Here is a 23,011-nt window from a genome sequence, read left to right on the forward strand (position 1 = left end):
GACACCGGAGGAAGTGATTCTGACCAACAGTGGGCAGCAAGGACAGCTTCCTTCCTTCACCGCCTCTCTGATGATGCAACACATAACAATTGTTAAAAGGAGCACGACAGAAACTCGAGGTCAAAGCAAAAGTCACCCTGACCCTCGAAAACCTTGGTGCAGGATCCCTGCCTGACAGCCTCTGCTGAGATGCTGGGATTTACCACAAGACCCTTCACTGCTTCATGATAAAGATCAGGAAAACCCCATCTGGCTTAGTGGGCAAACTCCTCTGCCACTCCTACCACCTACACCGTAATCCCACCACCAGGCACATCTTCCCCTCCCCTCCCCTCCATCTGCATGGATCACTCCTTCCATGACTCCACTCGTTCCTTCCCACTGTTTTTCCCCCTTAGGACCTACCGCTGTGAATGCAGGAGACACTCCATTTGCCCCCACACCTCTTCCCTCACCACCCTTCGGGGCCCCAAACAGTCCTTCCAAGTGAAGCCACACTTCACGTGAATCTGCAGGGGCCATCCACTGTATCGAGTGCTCCCACTATGGTCTGCTCTATATCGGAGAGACTGGACGCGGACTAGGCGATCGCTTTGTTGAACTTCTCGGCTCTGTCTGCTGCAACAGAGCATGAATCTCCCAGTGGAACCTATTCAAATTCCCCCCACACTATGTCTGCCCGTGGTCTCATGGACTGCGCAACTGAGACTGCCCACAAACTGGAGGAACCACAGCCTCATGTTCCACCTGGGCACCCGACATAGCGCCAACATCGACCCTTCCTGCTTTCATTAAGCCCCTGCCTCACCCTATCCTTCCAGCTCTCCTTCCACAGAGTTACCCTCCCACCTCCCCTGATCAATCCTCAGCTTTTCTCTCCTGCCCTTCTACCCAGGTCCGCCTGCAGCCCCTGGGCCTGGGCTCTTCCCCCTGCCCCTTCTTCCCTCCTGCCTATACCTTCATATTCAGGTGTCCATTTGCATTTTGCTCAAAGCCTGACGAAGGCCTCAGGCCCAAAACATTGGTTATATATGTTTTTGCTTCGTATGAGACCTGCTGAGTTTCTCCAGCACTTGTAAGTTATGTAACTACAATTGCAGTGTCCTGCAGATTTCTAGGTTCATTCCGGCCAAGTGGGGAATCTTGGGTTATTGATCAATATGATGGTTTCATCCACAACTACAAAGGGCATCTGGCTGCCTCCAACGGTGCTTGCGCCCCTGGGGAACTCGCCCTGGAAACCTTCTGCCTTGCGTTGAATAGTTTTCTCTGATTCTATCTTTTTTTTTACCCATTTCTGTCAAACTTTTCCTTTTGCAGGATTCAGGCATTTCTGGCCACTTTGTGTTGAGGGCAAGCTGCTGAATCGCCCTGGGGTTGAGGTTGTGGGGGTGGGGGACTGTGGTGAGGGGGTGACAGAGGCAGCAGTTTGGCTCCATGTGCTGGAGGCTTGGCTGGCGGAAGGAGCTGTGTGAGCAACTCAGCCTGAGGGGGGGCAGCAGGGATCTTCCTCACCCCATTAAGTGGGCTTTAGTTTCAGCCTTCAGTGATAGTGAAGCTGACTTCCCTATCAGTCACGATTCAGACCAGAGTGGTCGAATAGCTATCAAGGAAAAAAGAAAATTCTGGTGGTGTGTCCCTGATGACATTAATTAGGTGAGCTGGATGCCAGAAAAAGCCCCAACCCTACAAAGTCAACCTTGTCATGCTTGGCGTTAACTTGGGGATGTTCACCAAATGCTAAGGTAACTTTTACTTACTATTAGCATGTATGTAGGAGCCCATTAACCCCAACCAGTCCACTGTCCCCCTCACTCTCAACCCATCTCTCCCTTGTCTCTTCTGCCAGCTACCTACACTAAGAGGTAAAATGTGGGCCTATGGACCTACCCTAGGGATGTGTGAGGAATGTGGAGTTCCCAGGGGACCCCGACATGGTGACAGGGAGTGTGTGCAAACTCCACCAGATGGGGCCTTTACTTTCTGCTTTACATTCCCAATGTAGGTCCTTGCAGGATACACCAGGGGTGTGGGCCACAGGACATGGGCATCTGATCCATGGTTTGCACAGTTTCCCCACTCTATTAATTCATTGATCATATTCATATTTAGGCGTTGACATCCATCAATGTAACTCCTTCACACGGGCTAACCAGTAGATTGGCTGTTCAATGATCCGGTTAAAGAAGCCATTTTTGCCGTTCACCCTAGGCACCCCCAGGGAGAGGGACACCTATCCTCTACTGGCGACGTCTGAGTGACAGATCCGCTAATTATGATCTTGTATTTAAACAAAATTAATCATGCCTAATTATAACACAGTTTGAGCCCTTCAGCCAATCTCTCTAAACCTTTATAAATTTATATACAGTGGGAAAGTGGCATAAAACATAGCCACAAAATTTATAAAGACCTTGGGAATGTCGGGGATGAAATACACACATCAAGCATTGGCGGGCCTGCCCTCCCAGAATTCCATGCAGCAGAGAAACCCCTCCATGAGTTCTCTAAGAATGGATGAACTGCTTGAGGAATATAAGGGAGAGTAAAAAAATACTTAAGAAAGAAATTGGAATGGTTAAAAGGAAGATATGAAGCTGCTTTGGCAGGAAAAGTAAAAATAAATCCAAAGGATTTCTACAGGTACATTAAAAGTAAAAGAAAAGTGAGGGATAAAATTGGAGCCCTTGAAGATGAGGGGGGTAGGCTCCGTGAGAAGCCAGAGGAGGTGGGAGAAATTTTAAATGATTTATTTTCTTCAGAATTCACTAAAGACAAGAAGTGAAGAAATATAGTAGGGAGCTCATGGGTAATATAAGGATTATTGAGGAGGTAGTGTTGGCTACACTGAAAAAAGATCAAGGTGGATAAATCTCCAGGCCCTGACAAAATATTCCCTAGGACCCTGAGGGAGGTTAGTGAACAAATCGTGGGGTCGTTGACAGAAATATTTAAAATGTCATTGGCCATGGGGGAGGTTCTGGAGGACTGGAGGGTGGTTCATGTTGTTCCGCTGTTCAAAAAAGGATCCAAAAGTAGACCTGGTAATTATAGGCTGTAAGTCTGACATCGGTAGTGGGTAAATTAATGGAAAATATTCTTAGAGATGGTATTTACGACTATTTGGAAAGACAGGGATTGATTTGGAGTAGTCAGCATGGTTTTTTATGTGGTAGATCATGTTTAACATATTTTATAGAGCTTTTCAAGGAAGTTGCTAAAAAGGTTGATGAGAGGAAGGTGGTGGATGTTGTCTATTGGACTTTAGTAAGGCTTTTGACAAGGTTCCTTATAGGAGGTTAGTAAGGAAGGTGGAAGCATTAGGTATTAATGATGAAGTAGTGAGATGGATTCAGCAATGGTTGGATGGGAGATGCCAGAGAGTAGTGGTGGAAAATTGTTTGTCGCATTGGAGGCTGGTGATGAGTGGAGGGCCTCAGGGATTGGTACTGGGTCCACTACTGTTTGTCATATATATAATGATCTAGATGATAGGGTGGAAAATTGGATTAGTAAAGTTGCATATGATACAAAGGTTGGCGGTGTTGTGGACAGTGAAGAAGATTATCAAAGCAGACAGGGTGATATAGGACAGTTAGAAGAGTGGGCTGAAAGATGGCAGATGGAGCTTAATACTGATAAATGTGAGGTGCTACATTTTGGTAGGAATAATCAAAATAGGTCATCCACATTAAATGGTAGACAATTGAGGAGTGCAGTGGAACAAAGGAATTTGGGAGTCATGGTACATAATTCTCTGAAAGTTGAATTACATGTGGTGATGAAGAAGACACAGTATATTGGCTTTCATAAAACATATAGAACACAGGAGTTGGGATGTTATGAAGTTGTATAAGGCATTGGTGAGGCCAAATTTGGAATACTGTGTGCAGTTTTGGTCGCCGAATTACAGGAAGGATATAAACAGAATAGAGAGAGTGCAGATGAGGTTCACGAGAATGTTGCCGGGGTTTCAGGGTTTGAGTTACAGGGAACGTTTGAGCAGGCTGGGACTTTATTCCCTGGAGCGTAGAAGGTTGAGGGATGATTTGATAGAGGTATTCAAAATTATGAGGGGGAAAGGTAGAGTCAATGTGGACAGGCTTTTTCCACTGAGAGTGGGGAAGATTCAAACAAGAGGGCATGGATTGAGAGTAAAAGGAGAAAAGTTTAAGCGGAAACACGGGGGAGAATTTCTTCATGCAGAGGGTGGTGGGGGTATGGAATGAACTGGCAGTGGTGGTAGAAGCGAGATTGATGTTAATATTCAAGGAAAGGTTGGATAGGTATATGGATGGGAGAGGTGTGGAAGGTTATGGGCCGAATGTGGGTCAGTGGGACTAGGTGGGAGATGTTCGGCACGGACTAGTAGGGCCAAACTGGCCTGCTTCTGTGCTGTAAATAGTTATATTTGAACAAATTTAATCATGCATAATTATAACATAATTAAGCTTTATGTACAGCACAGTACAAGCCCTTCAGCTCCTGTTGTTGTTGTTTCGACCTATATAATCCTTTATAAAGGACCATGGAAAAGAGTGAGCAATAAATAGCAATAGCGGACAATTTTTAAACAGTGTGGGAAAGTTGGTAGTGCTAAAGCGCTCAATTTATATAGTCTGGGAAAGTTTGAAGCGCTATAGCATGCAACTTAAACAGTGCAGGAAAGTTGATAGTGTTATCAAGGACAATTTATAAATACCATGGGAAAAAGCGATGGTGGACCTGCCCTCTCAGAATGCCATGCAGCAGAGAAAGGGCTGTATGCCCAACTTCATTCATGGAGGATTCATACAGGGGTTTCTCTACTGCATGGCATTCTGGGAAGTCAAGTTCATGATTGCTTTTTGCCCTCGGTCTTTATACATTGTGCACTATAACGCTACCAATTTTCCCACGCTATTTTGTTATTTATTTCTCCTCTCTCTCTCTCTCTCTCTCTCTCTTCCTCCCCCCCCCCACCACTGTGACTTTCCCATGGCAAAGTTTATACTTTCATTTTAATCTTTTCTTCCTGCACTCATGCAAAAACCTGGGTCATTTCAATCCCACAATGCCTGATCGCAACGCAGACACCTGTCTGCAGACACCGGGGATTGTACTAGGGGTCGAGACCAACAATCCCCAGCTTGACATGATGTCATCTGACACCAGCGCTGAGCCGATTTTGATCTCACACTTGGCACTTCAAAGGCCGATTAGCATTTGATTCCTGGGATCACTGGCAAGTGTGAAAGGAGCTTAACACTGACAGCTGAAGCAATGCCCAAAAATGATCTCCAGCAAGGTTTGCAACCACATTGATCTGAACCCTGGAGCTGATAACTTGCAGAAGAACCAGCTTTACCTGTGGCAAAGTCTGGAGAGGGGAAATCACACTAATCCTGTATTCTCAAACAGGACCTGACCAGGCCTGAATTGATCAACCTCTCTGGAATGTTAAATCTAGACAGTAACAGGCTCTTTCAGTCCACGAGCCCGTGCCTCCCAAATACACCCGACTGACCTACAACCCCTGGTAAGTTTAAAAAAAATTGTTGTTACCTCCGCCTGAAGTGCTACACAAGGGAGGACCATCAGCTCTTTCTGAACTGCTGCCCCTGCATGTTTTGCAATGTTTTCAAGGTTTCGTAGAGAAGCATCGTGAATGCACCCCAGTTCAAAAGCAGGGCCGATGAATCTCGAGGCTTGCAGGAGCGTCCTTGAATGTGGGGTGGGTGGATGGAGGGGGAAGGGAAACTATGACTGGTTGTTTCATGACATAGGCAGGTGAGTTCTGAATTAATTGCATCTTCAGTAATTTCTCCTCCAAATGGAAAATGAATCAGATACACTTCTTATTTCGCAGCCGGAAAAGCAAGAAGAATGGGCTCACACTCATTTTTACTTCCTCCATAAATGCTGGGGTGAGAAACAATAGATGGCTGATTGGTCAACTCCCGCTCATACTTGCTTCTGTGAGATTCGTCATCTCAGAGCTTTCGATGTATTTACCTTGATCGTCCTCAATGTCAGTCAGCTTGATGATGAAGTCTTTAAACAGCATGACCCCTTGCTGAATATTGTGCTGCAGTGGTGCCATCCAAATTTCCTTTCCCCGAACTTCATTGCCATCCATGTTTCCAATGCTTTGGATTGCCTGCAAGGTGGAAGGCTGGATTATCTACTCTGTCTACCTTACAGTAATGTATAGAGGGCTGCTGTGCTGTTGCCTCGCAGCACCCTTGACCAGGGTTCAATTCTGACTTCTGCTGCTGTCTGAGCAGAGTTTGGATGTTTGTGTGGGTTCATGGCCACATCCTGAACATTAAAGTGACAATTATAAGTGTGTAGATAAGTGGCAGAATTTGGTGGGGGAGTGGGGAGAATGGATTTATAGGAAAAATTAACAGGGGAATCCGTGAGCTGCCATAGACATGGCCTGGGCATGAATGGTCCACTTAGGAGAAGAACCTTAGGAGAAGAACCTTTCACAACCTCCAAGCGTCAAAATGTTCTTCAGACTGTATGCACTCATATTGAGGGCATCTCTCTCTCTCTCTCTCTCTCCACTTTTAGTAATTGCTCATTCTAATCAGTCTTACATGCTTTTAGAACCATAGAATACTACAGCACAGAAACAGGCCTCTTCAGCCCTTCTAGTCCATTCCAAACCATTTTTATGTCTCGTCCCACTGACCTCCACCCAGCTAATAGCCTTCCATTTCGCTTCCATCCACTTACCTATCCAAATTCTTCTTAAACATTAAAACTGAGTTCGCATTCACTACCTCAGCTGGCAGCTCATTCCACACCCCCACCACCTTCTGTGTAAAGAAGTTCCCCCTAAACTTTTCCTCTTTCACCCTTAACCCATGTCCTCTGGTTTAATCTCACTTACCCTCAGTAGGAAAAGCCGATCTACATTTACTCTGTCAATCCCCCTCATAATTTTAAATACCTCTATTACATCTCCCCCTCATTCTTCTACACTCCAGGGAATAAAGTCCGAACCTGTTTAATATTTCCCTGTAACTCCATTCCTGAAGTCCTAGTAAATCTTCTCTGCACTCTTTCTATCTTATTGATATATTTCCTATAGTTAGGTGACCAAAACTGTGCACAATACTCCAAATTTGTCCTCACCAATGTTTTATATAACTTTACATACAGCAACTCCTGTAGTCAATATTTATTTATGAAGGCCAATATGTCAAAAGCTCACATTACAACTATATCCATCTGTGACGCCACTTTCAAGGAATTAGTATCTGTATTCACAGATCCCTCTGTTCTACTGCACTCCTCAATGCCCTACCTTTCACTGTGTATGTCCTTTCTTGGTATTTCCTTCCAAAATACAACACCTCACATGTAGTAAAACAAGAAAATCTGTAGATACCATGATTGAAGTAAAAACAAACAATGCTGGAGAAACTCAGCAGGTCAAATATATAGCCAAGGTAAAAAGATATAACCCTCGCTTTGGGCTTGAGCCCTTTATCAAGGTATGAAAATGTCGATTCTGTATTTTTACCTCTGCTATAGAAAGGACACTGTTTGACCTGCTGAGTTTCTCCAGCATTGTGTTTGTTACACTTTGTACTTGTCTCCATCTGCCATTTTTCAGCCCATTTTTCCAGCTGGTCCAGATCCCTCTGCAAGTTTTGAAAAAATTCCTTGCAGTCCACATCGCTTCTAATCTTTGTGTCATCTAAAACCTTTCTGATCCAATTTACCACATTATCATCCAGATCATTAATATAGATGACAAACAACAATGGTCCCAGCACCGATCCCTGAGGCAACCACTAGTCACAGGCCTCCAGTCTGAGAAGCACCCATCCACTACCACCCTCTGGTTTCTCTCATCCAACCAATATTGAATCCAATTGCCATGAATACCAAGTGTCTGAAACTTCCTAATTAACCTCCCATGTCAGAACTTGTCAAAGGCTTTACTAAAGTCCATGCAGACAACATCCACAGCCTTTCCTTTGTCAACGTTCCTGGTAATTTCCTTGAAAAACTTTATAAGATTGGTTAAACACAATCTACCATGCACAAAGCCATGTTGACAAAATCTTATCGGTTGTTGGCTATCCAAATACTTGTATATCTGATCTTTTTAAACAGCTTCCAATAATTTATCTATTACTGACGTCAGGCTCACTAGCCTATAATTTCCTGGTTTACTTTTGGAGCCTTTTTTAAACAAAGGAACAACATGAGCTCCGGCACCTCACCCATGGCTAAGGACATTTTAAATATTACTGCCAGAACCCCTGCAATTTCTACCCTAGTCTCTCTCAAGGCCCGAGGGAATATCTTGTCAAACCCTGGGGATTTATCCACCTTTATTTGCTTTAAAACAGCAACCACTTCCTCCTCTTTAATCTATAAGGGTTCCATGACCTCATTGCTTGTTTTATTTACTTCCCACGACTCTGTGCCCATTTCCTAAGTGAATAGTGATGCAAAGTAAACATTTGCGATCTCCCCCAACTCTTTTGGCTCCATACAAAGCCGACCATTCTGATCTTCAAGAGGACAAATTTTGTCCCTTACTATCCTTTTGCTCTTAATATATCTGTATAAATCCTGAGGATTTTCCTTCACATTATCTGCTGAAGCCACCTCGTATCTTCTTTTAGCCTCCGGATTCTTTCTTGAGGTTTTTCTTGCATTTTTTATACTCCTCAAGTACCTCATTTGCTTCATGCTGTCTATACCTGGTATACACCTTCCAAACCAGATCCCCAATATCCCTCAAAATCCAAGGTTCTCTTTGCCTGCAACTTTACCTTTGATCCTGACAGGAACATAGAAACTTTGTGCTCTCAAAATTTCACCTTTGAAGATCCTCCATTTACCTCGCACATCCTTGCCCAAAAATAATTTATCCCAATCCACACATTCTAGATCTTTTGTCATTCCCTTAAAATTGGCCTTTCTCCAACTAAGAAACTCAACCAGATGTCCAGACCTATTCTTTTCCTTAATTAACTTGAAACTAATGGTTTTATGATTTGGTATTAAAATTGTGGAGGTACCACATCAAGTGAAGTCAATTGATGGACATGGGTAAAAACAGCCCCAGTTTGTGAAACTGATGGAAGTGGCTCATTGATGGTGCTACATTCATGCTGCAGCCTCCAGATGGCTCACCTTAGCCAGAAGCAGCAACGTCCTGCTGGTCCGTGCATCTGCATGCTTGGGACGCACGTAAAACAGCTTGGGAGACATGATAGCCGGTGAGAAGAACCGTAAGCACAGAAAGCTGGTGACTGCCACATACTTGATATTCTGTATGGAGAGCAACAGGAGGTTTAGCAGGAGTGAACACCTCTGGGCCCACTGGATATCCAAAAAGGAACAACGTCTGGTTTCATGAATTCACATGCCAGAGAAAAAAAGCCGGGAACGCACGCGATTATCTGAATCAGAAACAGGATGTATCATGGTTGTTCAAAGCAAATCTATTGAAAATATCCAGAATTTGTGGCCATTTCTTGGTGTTTATGTTTAGTTGATAGGTTCTAATATGGCTGCAAGAGTGTAGGTGTGACAAGAGCCCATTAGCACAGTGCTGTTACAGAGCCAGCATCCTGGTCCGGGGTTTGAAACCCTCGCTGACTGTAAGAAGTTTAGATGTTCTCCGCGTGTCTGTGTGGGTTTTCCCTGGGGGCTCTGGTTTCCTTCCACTGTTCGGAATATACTGGGGTTTATAGGTTATTTGAGTGCAAATTGGGTGGCATGGACCCGGGGGCCGGAAATAATTTATCCCAATTACTGTGCTGTACATCTAAATTTAAAAATCCCAAATTCCACTTGAAAATTGGCTGCTCAGAAATGGCCTGGGCTTTCTTTTCTTGCTAAAGGGCTGTGTGTGCCCTGTTCAAATCACCATAGAGGGTGACAAAAACTTTGGAGGAGGGGAAAGGGGAAGAAATTTAAGGGAGATCTGTGGGGGAAGTATTTTACGCAGAGTGGTGGGTGCCTGGGATGGGCTGTCGAGGGTAATGGTGGAAGCAGATATGATAGTAGCATTTATCGTCAATCCTACTATCTCTCAGATGACCTAACTATGCCACATTTGACATGAGTTTGGAATTTTTATCTGTTTTTTTTTATTGTGAAAGGAGGCATTTTCAGCGTTGCTTGTTGTGGAATGCAGGGAAATGAATATGTATCTGGTCTCTGAAAGCTGCTGACAAGCAATCAAAAGTCATTTTCTTTTCTATGGTGGTGTATGAATGCAAAAAGACTCTAATGTCTTCTAGAGGGTGGGTACTTGAAGAGAAGAGGTGAATCAGGAGACTGGAATCCATCTAATTTCAAGTTCATTTATCAGCACAAATACAGTGTTCTCTGGTGAATTTGAATAGAAAAGGATTCAAAGGGTCAACATTGTACAAAATAGCTGATGAAGATGTGAGGTGTGATGGGTTGGATGAGGAGAGGATATGTCCCCGGGTGAAGGAATCTGGAATAAGGGGTCACCCCGAGTATTGAAACATCTCCTTCAAAAGGCAAGAGGCTCTGGAACTCTCATCCTCAAAGGCTGGTGAAGTGGAGCCTGTGACTGTTTTTAAGGCAGAGATAGATGTATTCTAGATAAACATAGATGTGAAAGGTTACTAGGATGGGTGGGAGACTGGAGTTGAGGTTACAGTCAGATCAGCCCTGATCTTACTCAATGGGCTCGATGGGCAGAATGGCCTAACCCTTCTCCTAATCCAAGCATTCATATTCTGTGTATGGATCACATGCAGGTAAAATGAGCGTTTACTGCTATTATTGCAGATCTTGGAGCACAGGAAAAGCATTGAGATGCTGCACACCTGGTAGCGGTCCTGAGGGAATCTCGCCTCCACACTTTTGAAGAGCTCTCGGAAGGTGGCTCTGATCACTGATGGGCACTTCACCACTGAGGTGACAATGGCTTCAATCAACTCTGTCAGGTAGGACTGGAGAGACTGCACACTCTGCTGAATTATATCCACCTCAGTCTGGCACCGATGGAGCCCTGAACAACTGGAAGAAAAACTCTTTAATTATATATCTTCGTGTTCCCTGAAATATGATATTCTTGTACACCACGGTGCAATGTCGCATGGCAGTGATTTTCCATCCTTCTCTATTGCAGACAAACATTCCGTAGTTAAAGGTTCATAAAGTCTCAAGTTTCAAAGCTTGCTCTTGACCCATCATGTCTATCCCAACCATCAAGCCCCTGTCCATTCTAATCCTATACTCCAGCATTTCGTATTAGCTTGCTATATCTAGATGCTGTTGTGAGGGTCTGGGTCAACCCCCAAGAAAGAATGCACCTGGAATTTTGCATTTGCGATTCGAAACACCCCCTGGGTGGAAAAAAAAACTTCCTTCATTCTCCTCGAAATTTCACTTAAACTCAACGACATTTCTGCCATAAGGACTCTTCTTATCTATCCAATTATGGCTCAAAATGGTGCACTTCTCCATCAGGCCCTGTCCTCGCTTCCTGTGCTCTCAGGAAAATAATCGTCTCTCCTTATAACAAATTTTCCAGCCCAGGTGATGTCCTTGTAAATCTCCTCTGCACCAATGTCTTTCCTACAGTAATGACAATCGGAACTGCGCACAATACTTCAGAAACATCCAAACTGACGTTGAGACAGTTTCCTGCTATTGTAATCTATCACCAAGCTAATGAAGGCAAACATTCTAAAGCTTTCTCCATGACATTATCCACCTGCTCTGTCACGTTCGGGGATCTCTAGACTTGAACACCAAGATCCTTCCATTCCTCAATGCTCCCGAGTATCCTACCATTCCCTCATATAACTCCCCAAAATGTATCATCTCAAACTCGTCAGAATTTAGTTCCATTTCGTCACCAACTAATCAATAACATTCTGTAGCCTAAGTCTATCAACAATACCTTTTTACCAAGACATTCAGCATGGAAAGTGACCAATTTTCATGCCATTTGCAAACTTACTAATCAGGTGAAAGTTTGCAGGTGTTGGAGTGAGTGCTGGGGAAACTCCACAGGCCACGCAGCACCAACAGAAAGTAAAGGGTGGCCAACGTTTCGGGCCTGGGTCCTTCGACAGGTACATAACTTCCAACGTGACCGGCGGAGTTTCCCCAGCACGCTTGTGCATGGCACTCGATTGCAGCATCACAAAGAGGTTACAAAGAGGTTTCCAAAGCAACTGGCAGCTCTCAATGAACCTGTGCCAGGTTCAAGCACCAATCAACCATTATGGCCAAGTCCCACTGGCAAGCCTTCCATCTGTAGGGCGGACATCTGGGCACGTTTGCCAGCTCTGGATGGTTGATGATTACCCTGCTTCCTTGAATTCCACCTTATTGGGATCCAGCTCCACGTACTTTTTCTCTTCAAACACCCGATTTATAGTTGGTCCAAGTACGTTGTGCAAATATTGCATCCCAGCCACCTACAATTAATTGTATGGTTAGGACAGACTAATCAAATAACCAGTTCACTCTTCATTTTCTGAATTTTCATCTCCTGTTTACTGAATTTGAAACATTTGAAAGCATTGATTTAGATCCAGTTTCCTTGCAGATTTTCCATTGCAATCGTGAATATTTATCTATCTATTCTTTTATATTTATTATCTCCTTTTCTGTTTTAGTATATTGTGGTAATTTAATGTTTACTATTTTAATTGGTGTTTCTTATCTACCTGTTTGCAGGCAGCAGGTATATTGTACTTGTGTATATGCAATAAACTCTTCATTACTCCTTAGCCCCTTTTACACTGCAGCCCCTGGGGGGGGGGGGGGAGGCCCTCCTGGGTCCCGGGTGTGATTACTGTGGCAAAGGCGCTGGAAGCACCTTTCAAATCACAGGGGGATCGACCCATTAAATCGCCAACTTGGCAACTTAAGGAAGATCCCACCCCCCCACCCGCAATGACGCGTCATGCACTTACCGGAAGTACCGCCGAATGTTCGGATGCTGGGTGCCCAGTGACACACGCACGCAAGTGCTGACATCACCGGAATAAGCGGGTCAGCCACATTCCTGTTCAAATTGTCCGTGGAGGCGATCTAGGTGAGTTTAACTGGGTTCCCCGACTAACTCTGAGGTAGGTCAGACACCCGATTGGATTCCGACGGGGTTGACCAGGTTGGATCCTTTCTAACTCCTGCGTACTGGGGCGCTAACCGGGAAAATTGCCCGGTTAACCCCATTTTACAGGGCAGTTCAAAAGGGCCTATTGAGTCATTACATGATTTAACTAGTTTCCCATTCAATCTAACTGTTGGACTGTTGCACCTGCAGCCCAACTCTCTGGCTGAACTATACTTAAGAACCCCTGTATTCAGCTGTATTTGCACCACAGTTTGAGAGGTTCAGACACGTTATGTGAACTCTCTGGTTATATCTGTTCTCAACAAAGAGGTTGGCTGCTCAACAATAAATTAGATTTCTTTGCAATGTGCTTCTTACCTTTAAAAAGCATTCCATGGATTTGGAAGCTAATGAATTATTTCGGAACAATGTATTTGGCTCAGCTGAAAAAAAAATGTAAAAAGATAAAAGCACTTAAAACCATAGAATGCTGCAGCACAGAAAACAGGCTATTCAGCCTCTCTAGCCTGTGTTGACCATCATCTCCTGAGTCGCCCTGACTTGCTCCCATTCCACAACCCTCCAGGCCTCTCCCATCCGTGTCCCTTCCAATTCATTCTTAAAGCTCACGATCGAGCCCACATTCACCACATCATTCCATATTTCAGAAGAAAGGAAACATTCTGGGCTTTCTTGACCTGTATTTGAAACAGTCCCAAATGTTCATAAGGTATGCACTTCCCAATTTGTTAAATTTTAAGAAATTTTTTTTTTCTTATGGGTTAGACGTAAGTCGAGTTACTGCCTCGACTTCTTCAGTTTGCGGAGGTTTGCGATGACAATGGAAACCCTGGCAAATTTCTATAAAGGTGTGGTGGAAAGTGGGCAAACCAGCTACATCACGGTCTGGTATGGGGACACCAATATCTCTGAGTATAAATCCCTGCAAAAGGTAGTAGACACAACCCAGGGCATCACAGGCAAAACCATCCTCACCATCGAGAACATCTGCTGTCGGAGAGCAGCAGCAATCATCAAAGACCCTCACCACCCAGCACGCTCTCTGTTTTCATTGCTACCATCAGAAAAGAGGTATAGATGCCACAAGACTCGTACCAGCTGGTTCAGAAACAGCTGCTACCCCTCCACCATCAGACTCCTCAATGACAAACTCAATCAGGGACACATTTAAGGATCTTACTTTTGCACTTTATCAATCTTTTTTTGTTCTCTCTTTATTGCATAGTCAGTTTGTTTACATTCGTTATCTGTTTACAGTTCTTTATTTGTTTACATGTTTAAGCTTTATTTTTTGCACCACCAATTAGTGGTAATTCTGCCGCGCCCACTGGAGAAAAGAATCTCGGGGTTGTGTGTGTTGTCACGTATGTTCTCTGATAATAAATCTGAAATCTGAATCATAGAAAACGCTTTCTGAAAGTGCTTCAAAATAATAATTTCTAGCCTAGAAATTGCTGTGTTTTTGGCATGAAAATTGAGTTGTGGGTCACAGTGATACAGATTGTGGAAATCCCACAAAGAGTGAAATAATCGCGTGTGAGTTTCACAAGGTAGAGATCTTGGATTTCCCTGTGTCATTCTGCACTGTGTCATTTTCAGCATGAGTTCCAAATTCAGCTGTTGTCTATGTCTGCAGATGCCAGCAAGTCACCTAGCAGAGGTTATCTCTGCAACCAGCTCTTAAATGGAGATACTCCAATGCAGGCCCTGCTTTCACGAGTATTGCCTCTTATTGAATGAATGCTACAATGACAAAGGGTTGGAAAATGCTTCCGAGAGCCTGAAGAACAGCATCAGGCAGATGTGCATGGGAGGGACACAGAAAGCCTTCAGGACTGTGTCCACACACTCCTAGCAGGAGATTGCCAGGGAGGGCTTTCGATAACCTGCAATGCAAAGATATGTCAGCCTGTTCTGTGGGCTGAAGATAAAAGTCTTGAGTGTGGAACATGGGTGAAGCAGTGGGCAGTAAGATGCTGCCCGGAAGCAGAGAGTGACTATGACCCACAGGTAGTGCAAGTGAACATAGAAGGCTACCAACGGGTGGCTGCTATTAAGCTGGAAAGGGTGCTGGAAAAAAAACATCACCAGAACTGGTGATCTTGAGTTACAAGGGGAGGATGGATAGGCTGGGATTTTCTCTCTGGAGCATCAGAGCCTGGGGAAACTTTAAGAAGTTTATAAAACCATGAGGGGCATAGATAAAGTGAAGAGACATAATCTTTTTCCTAGAGGAATCTAAAACAGAGAGGGTCTAGATTTACAGTGAGAGGGAAAAGATTTAAAAGGGACCTGAGGGGCACTTTTTTCACACAGAGGGTGTGGGTATATGGAATGAGCTACTGGCAGAAGTGGTAGAGGCAGGCACGTTTAAAAGGCATTTAGACAAATGCATGGATAGGCAAGGTTTGGAGCAGAGGTAGATAACATTTTTTGATTGTGGGCCACATACAGAAAAATATAAGGAGTCACAGGCCAAACAATATTAAGTCCGGCAGTTTTCAATCAGTTGCACTTTAATAAAAATTATGTTTTTAGGCCAGAAAATCCATGTGCCATCAAAAATTCAGATTTCAGATCCACTGCCAGAGTATTTATACATTCAAGATTCAGGGTTAAAGATTCAATTTATTGTCATAGTAATAAAACAGTGTCATATTACATGAAATTTATTTTTCCTGCTGCAAGGCGAACAGATTTGCCACCGGCAGAAATTGCCTAAGTGCCTCTTACAGTCAGACACAAGCAAAATAGATTCCTCGGCCCCCCCACCCCCCCAAGAGTTCCCGAATGTTGCCAGCAGCCTGCCACATGTTCTAATCCCTCAGCTGCAGAGCCCCCTCATCGGTGTACCGCCGTGGTCACTATCCGTGGTCTCCTCCGCTTCTCCCTCTCTGACGGGGGCGGGGGGGGGGGGGTAATATTTCCATCCTTTGGTCCTTTCCCGGAATCTGCAGCCGATTAATTGGCGCCACCATCTTGGGTGCAGACCCGCAGTCGCGGGATTTAAAATAAAACCATCATCAGCTTCCTCAACGGGCTGTTCAAAGCTCGTTCAGAGCTGATGCCGTCGAGTGGGCATCTGGACCATGCAGGAGCACTGCATCTCTGCTCCCTCGCTCCTCGATACATGATATCACCGAGATTCTTTTTTCCTGTGGGTACTGCTGAACAGTTTAACTGTTGATATCACAGTAATTTATTGATGTGCTCACATATTACAGTCAGCATTTCTGTATCTGCTACTCTTAAATTTAATTTAAATGAGTACAAATAAAACACTTTTGTAGTTGTTAAAAATGGCAGTGGCATCTAGTGTTGAAACTAAGAATTGGAGTGTACGTACAGTGCAATTTATTGTTAGAGACCATGTCCTCATGTGCCACTTGAAAACAGGTAATGGATCTCAAATGGTCCCCGGGCCATAGTTTTCCCACCCTGGTTGAGGGTCAAATATGGGCCAAATGAGGGAAATGGGACTTACACAGATAACTTGGTCAACATGACCATGCTGGGCTGTAGGGCCTGCTTAAACATGGCTTTTCTTTGTTTTTGAATATTTTATTTTTGTTTATTTCCCATAAATATCTTATAAAAAATTTCCATTTTGAAGATATAAAAACTTTCTCTTACAAAACACAACAACCCCTTCCCTCCCACCCCCTTCACAGTATAAATCCATATGCCATCAAGGCATCCCAAGATCACAAGAAAAAGGAACAGAAGCAGGCCATTTGGCCCATCGAGTCTGCTCCATGAAACCTCCCTGAGCTAAACTGCTCTCGCATCTAGTTCCAAGTTCCGGCCTTGTCCCCATATCCCGTGATACACTGACTAATTATATACCTATCAATTTCCCTTTTAAATTTGCCCAGTGATCGGGATGAATTCCACAAACCCACGACCCTCTGGCTAAAGAAATTTCTCCTCATCTCTGTTGTAAATTGGTACTTTTTAATTCTAAGACTGTGCCCTTTTGTCCTGGAATCACCCAGTTGGTTTACAGTTGGGTTTTAAAAAAGAAAGTCTTCATTGAAGAGGTCACATATTTTCATAATAGTGTAGTGCCTTTATTTATATTTGGGCCCCTATATAGTCCAAATATGATTGCCATATTTTTGTAAATTCATCATATTTGTTCTTGAGATTATATGTGATTTTTTTTCCATAGGTATACAACTGTTCATCTCTATCTTCCATTGTGTTATCTGTAGAGGGGAGTCAGATAAATCTCCGGGTCATCTGCCAAGGCCACCCCTATTATCCTTGTTAGTATTTCAGTAATATCCTACCAGGAAGGTCTCACCTTCACACATGACCATGTAGCATGTACAAACATTCCTATTTCTATTCCACACCTAAAACACATCTCCGATATTTCCGATATTGATTTACATAATTTCTGTAGTGTGAGGTATAATTGGTGTAGAAAATTATATTGCACTAATCCGTATCTTGCATTTATAATTGACGTCATGCTATCCAAACACCAATCAGACCAGCATCTTTCCATTATTGCAACTCCTATCTCTCTCTCAATTTCTGTAATCCTGCTTTTGCACATTAATTTTGGAGAGAAAACTACATTTTAGGTATAAATTTAGGTGTGTTCCCCAGCCAAATCATTTGTTCCGTCTCACTAATTTCAGGTGGGGCCAAGTTTGGTCCCCATCTTTCTCTTCAAAATGATCTTAAATGGAGAAAGCAAAAGAATGTTCCATTAACTACTCCATACTTATTTCCTATTGTTCAGAAGACAAATAAAACCAAATAAAACCATCATCAACATATCTTATTCGTTTGACATACCATCAATTCACTATTTTGTTACCCAGATTCGTAGGCAGACATACATTTTTACATAATGGTGCCCTCATTGATACACCTGCTTTTTCCCTGATACATTCATTTATTTCTTGCCATATTCTAATATAGGATTGTCCAGATTTTTTTGTTGACAATATTCCACATAAATAAAATCCTTAATTGTCTCCTCTTTTATTGAATTCAGTCCCATTTGAATTTATTAAAGGGGGACTGTTTCTTCAAAGAAAGATGATTAAGAATCTTGCTTGGGCTGATAGATAATACATCTTAAAATCTAGGAGTCAAAGTTCCCTCCCAATTTATAATTCCATGTTAACTTTTCCAGTGCAATTCTTAGTACTCTGTTATTCCATCAGGAATAGTCTTATAAATAATTTAAAGATATTTTTAATTGGTACAATAGGCAATGATTGAAAGAGATATTGTAGGCATTACCTTCATTTTTATGCAATTAACCCTTCCTATTAATGTAATTGACAGATCTTTCCATTTCTGAAAATCTTTTTCTACTTTTTCTAATAAAGGGGTATAATTGAACATATAAATTCTGTAAATTATTATCTGTCATTATTCCTAAGTATTTAATTCCATACATACTTTGGATAAATCTACTACCTTTTTGGTATCTTTCATAATCAAAATTTTTAATGGCATTATTTCACTTTTGTCCATATTTATTTTAAATCCTGATATTCTTCCATATTTTTCTGATATTGTTTGTAATCTTATCAGTGATTCACATGGGTCAAACGTATATAATAGCACATCATCAGCAAATAAACTAATTTTATGTACTTCATGTCCAACTTTGAAGCCCTTAATATCTGGATCTCTTATAATCTTCACCAAAGGTTCAATGGCTAGTATGAATAATGCTGGAGATAGAGGCCACCCCTGCCTACTCGATCTATTCAAGGGAAAAATAGATGATATTTGGATATTAGTTATAAATTTAGCTTGTGGTTTATGATAAAGTTTTTATCCAGTTTATGAATTTTCTACTTACACCAAATTTTTCCAACATTTTATAGAAGAAAGACCATTCTAGTTGGTCAAATGCCTTTTCCGCACCTAAAGTAATAGTTCATTTGGATTCAACCTTGATTTTGCCATATATATTATATTGAAATATCGACCTAGACTATTTGAAGAATATCTTCCTTTAACAAATCCTTCCTGATCTGGATGCATTAATTTTGTTAAATACTCATCCAATCTATTCAGGAATGATATTGGTCTTCACAATAAGGTTTTTTTAGTGGGGTCTCGACCTTTCTTTGGCAACACTGTAATTATAGCAGTTGAGAACGTTTCCGGGAGGGTCTGGCTCTTCACTGCCTGGTCCAACACATCCATCAACAAATCTTTAAATTATCTATAGAACTCATGAGGGAACCCATCTTCCAGGTAGATGAGTGTGAATAGGAGGTTCCATCTTCCTCTGTGGACTTATTAGCTTCTAAATTACCCAGAGCTTTCTCTATTTCTTCCCTTGTAAAAGGAGCATTCTCTATCACCTTTTTCTTTCTCTTCTAGTTTAGGAAGTTCAATATTTGTTAAAAATTCTTCCATTTCATTTTATTCTCCTACTAATTCTGATTTATCTAGTTTCATATAGTATTGTATAAATGTATTATTTCTTTCTTTTTGATTATATGTTATAGTATCAGCTTTTGTTTCTATTGCATTTACCATTCTGGATGACTCTCTGCTTTAACCTGCCAAGATAACACTTTATGTGCCCATTCTCCTAGTTCATAATATTTTTGTTTAGTTTTTAATATCATTTTTTCCATTCTATAAGTTTCTAGTGTGTTATATTGTAACTTTTTATTCTCTAATATTCAATATTTTTCTTGTGTTCCTGATATCTGATATTCTTTTTCCAAATTTGTTATATCCTTCTCTACACCTTCTAATTCTCTCCTAAGATTTTTAGTATAAGAAAAAAATTGTCCCCTCAAATATATACTTCCCATATACAAAAACTGTTGTCAGTGGAAGGAAGATTGTTTTCAAAAAATATTTCTATCTGTCTCTTAATAAATTCACAAAAATTCTTCCTCTTTAATAATGTGGCATTAAAGCACCATCTATACATACTTTCTTGCCTTTTCATTATCGTAATAGTTAACATCAACAGCAAGTGGTCTGATAAAGTCTTGCCAAATACTTCATTTTTACCACTCTATTTTGTAACTGGGCAAACATTAAAAATAGGTCAATCCTTGTGTGTGAATCATATACCCTTGAGTAGAATGAGCAGTATCTTTCTAAGGGGTGAGCTGACCATATATTGATTAAATTTAAATCCTTCATAAATGATAATGTTGTTTTTGCAGCTTTCACCCTTGTTATCTTTCTTGCTGATTTGTCCAGTATTGGATCTAAACAAAAATTGAAATCTCCTCCAATCAATATATTTAGTCTTCCCCCTATGGTTTTTAAAATTATAGCCTTCATAAAGACGTCATCATAATTTGGGATGTAAATGTTCATAAACGCCCATGATTCTGCATAAATTTTACAGTGCACCATTACAAATCTTGCAGTCTCTTCTATTATTGTTGGTATATTGTTATTAAAATCGTTAAGCCTCTCGTTTTTGATCCAATCGAAGACGATATTACTTGCCCCTCCCATTCTCTTTTTAATTTTGCGTGTTCCAATTTGGTGAGTTGTGCTTCTTGTGAAATGATTATATCTGCCCTCAATTTTTTTTAGGTATGCCAAGACCCATTTTCTCTTCACTGATCTGTTAATTCCATTAACATTAAAATGAATAAATTTTAATGTTCTATCCATATTCTTCTTTAAAACAATATTTTTAACAGTAAAATCTCTCTGACTCTTTAAATAATAAAATGATTCTTCCCCTTTAAGAAAAACACACAATGTCCCTGCCCCGACGGGCCTCGAAAGCTGTGGAGTATCTCGAATAAGAAGAACCCCTCCCTTTGGCACCATTTTTTTTGCTACTCCTTTCCAGGTGCAATTATTGCCCTTTGACTGGAGTTTCCACCCTGCTATCACTTTTCCCAGATTTTTTTTCCTTTTGCTGAGCTCTCCATGAGCATTTCTATACACTACTTTTAATCAATAAATACAGGACAGTATAGTAAAAATTAAAAAAATACAACTTTTACTTAGCTCCATTATAAATATTTTCACAATCTTCCTCAGCAACCTTGTTTTTTTTTCTTTATAAACTTTGCAGAAAGTCTTACACCTTGTTCTTGTTCTTGAAAAACCGTCGGTTCCCTTCTGCTACTTCAACCTTCAAAGTCGATAGATATATCATTGAGTATTTAGAGTTTTTAGCATGTAGTTTTCTTTTCACGTCTTCACATTCTTTGTTTAATCAAGGTCGAGCTAAAGTCTTGGAAAAAATGGTACCTTTTTATGATCAACTTCGGGCAAGCCATTATTCTGTTTAGAGTTTTCATATGCTACTCCCAGAATTATCTCCTGTTCGTGGAAACTTTAAAGTCTCACCAGAACTGGTCTTAGTCTCTGGCTCTTCTGGGTCCAAACATTTGGTGAGCTCAGTTTTTCTCCAAATTTGTCTTCTCCCAACACTTGTAGGATACATTTTTGAAAAAATGTTTACCAAGTCTCTTCCCTTGATTCCTTCCTTTAGTCCAATAATTCGGACATTATTTTGTCAACTGAAATTCTCCATATGGTCAATTTTGTCCAGCAGTCCTTGTTCATCCAACTCCCATTCTTTGGCTTTTTTTCCCCTTAAGCCTCAAGTTTTTCATGCATTTTCATCAGTTCAATCTCTGCTCGACCCATTCTCTCCATCAGATCTTTAACAATCTCTTTTATTTTGGTCATTTTTTTTTCCATCGTATCTCATCACCGTTTCAACACATGAATCGGTTACTCAAGTTCTCAATTTTTTCCAGGATGACGCTCAATTCTTGACCCGACTCTCCCATTTTACCTGGTTCTGCTGGTCCCGTCGCTATTCTTGCACTGGTCCCCTTCGGACTTTCACCTGATGTTCCCGGGTGAATGGGAGTTTCTTCAATCTTTGTTCTCGGCTGCCTTGGCTTCTTCAATTTTTGATGAAATAAATCTGGATTTTGAAGTTTCGACCATCTATTTAATACTCTTCATGGAGAGCTCAATCAAAACACATCGGTCTAAGTTTATGATTAAAGTTGATTATTTTATTATAGATTTTGCAGGAGGTCACGGACCTCACTAGGATCAACAACCAAACGATGAGCATTGGCCCTTTAATCAACAGGGAAATTAGTTCATGAAAACCAGATTAAATCAGAACTGTAAATTTTTGGACCAGCAGGGTGCAGATGAATTTATTGCTTCCAACACTTGGGGGTGTTTTAAACTGGGGAAAGTTGCAAGGCAAACAATAGTTTGGCTATAAAAGCATGAGTGAGAAATGGGAGTAAAATTGCTCTGTGCTGAGTCAAGCTATTTATTACCCTCACAGGACTTCCTTTTGCAGTTTCTAAGCCATGTTGATAATGCAGTTCAGTGTGGATCAGACTGCATTTGTGAAGAGAGAAGCAGTTAACCAGAAAGGCTGAAAATCCCATGATCAGAACTGGAAATAAAATCATTTTAGAGGTTCAATCAAAAAGGGGGGTGGGTAGGGGGAATGTTCGTGACTGGGTGGAGGCCGGGAGAGACTGAATGATGGAGATACTGGCTGAAAGATGATATTGGAGGTGTTCTTGGAGGAATTGAAAATGGGAGAGGAATTAAATGTGAAATGCAAGAAACAGAGAGACAAAAAAAACCCAAATCCTGGAAATCCCGGCACGGTTTGAGTAGTGATGTTACAGCACCAGCGATCGGGACAGGAGCTGTCTGTAAGGAGTTTGTACGTTCTACCTCTGTCTGAGTCAGTTTTCGCTGGGGGTTCCAGTTTCCTCCCACCGTTCGAACCATACCGGGCATTGTAATTGGACAGCATGGGCATGTGGGCCAAAATGGCCTTGCGAGGCCAAAGGTGCAGTAGAAATGGAAGGGAGAATTCAAGCAAACACCCTCTTTATTCTCTCCACCTTTCTCCTTCTGTAACTTCAAGAAAGTTTGTCTTAGCAGTTTTCTAAT

General features: G+C 41.7%; 1 protein-coding gene across 7 annotated transcripts in view; it reads right to left on the reverse strand.

Moving 5' to 3' along the window:
- rasa4 (RAS p21 protein activator 4) overlaps window positions 1-23,011 on the reverse strand; it is a 288,131-nt gene that overhangs the window by 31,430 nt on the left and 233,690 nt on the right. For 6 of the 7 annotated variants that reach the window (XR_011348806.1, XM_069911330.1, XM_069911335.1 and 3 more), the window contains 5 exons: window positions 13,451-13,515; window positions 12,316-12,428; window positions 10,824-11,016; window positions 9,148-9,285; window positions 5,995-6,139 (listed from right to left, as the gene is read on the reverse strand). Coding sequence is in view for 6 of the 7 variants with exons in the window: in XM_069911330.1 (XP_069767431.1) it covers window positions 5,995-6,139; window positions 9,148-9,285; window positions 10,824-11,016; window positions 12,316-12,428; window positions 13,451-13,515 (654 nt within the window). In the remaining variant the exon portion in view is untranslated. The remainder of the gene's footprint in view (window positions 1-5,994; window positions 6,140-9,147; window positions 9,286-10,823; window positions 11,017-12,315; window positions 12,429-13,450; window positions 13,516-23,011) is intronic. The other variant, XM_069911332.1, reaches the window with a different exon arrangement.

The sequence above is a fragment of the Narcine bancroftii genome, chromosome 14, assembly GCF_036971445.1.
Source record: "Narcine bancroftii isolate sNarBan1 chromosome 14, sNarBan1.hap1, whole genome shotgun sequence".
Taxonomy (NCBI): Eukaryota; Metazoa; Chordata; class Chondrichthyes; order Torpediniformes; family Narcinidae; genus Narcine; species Narcine bancroftii.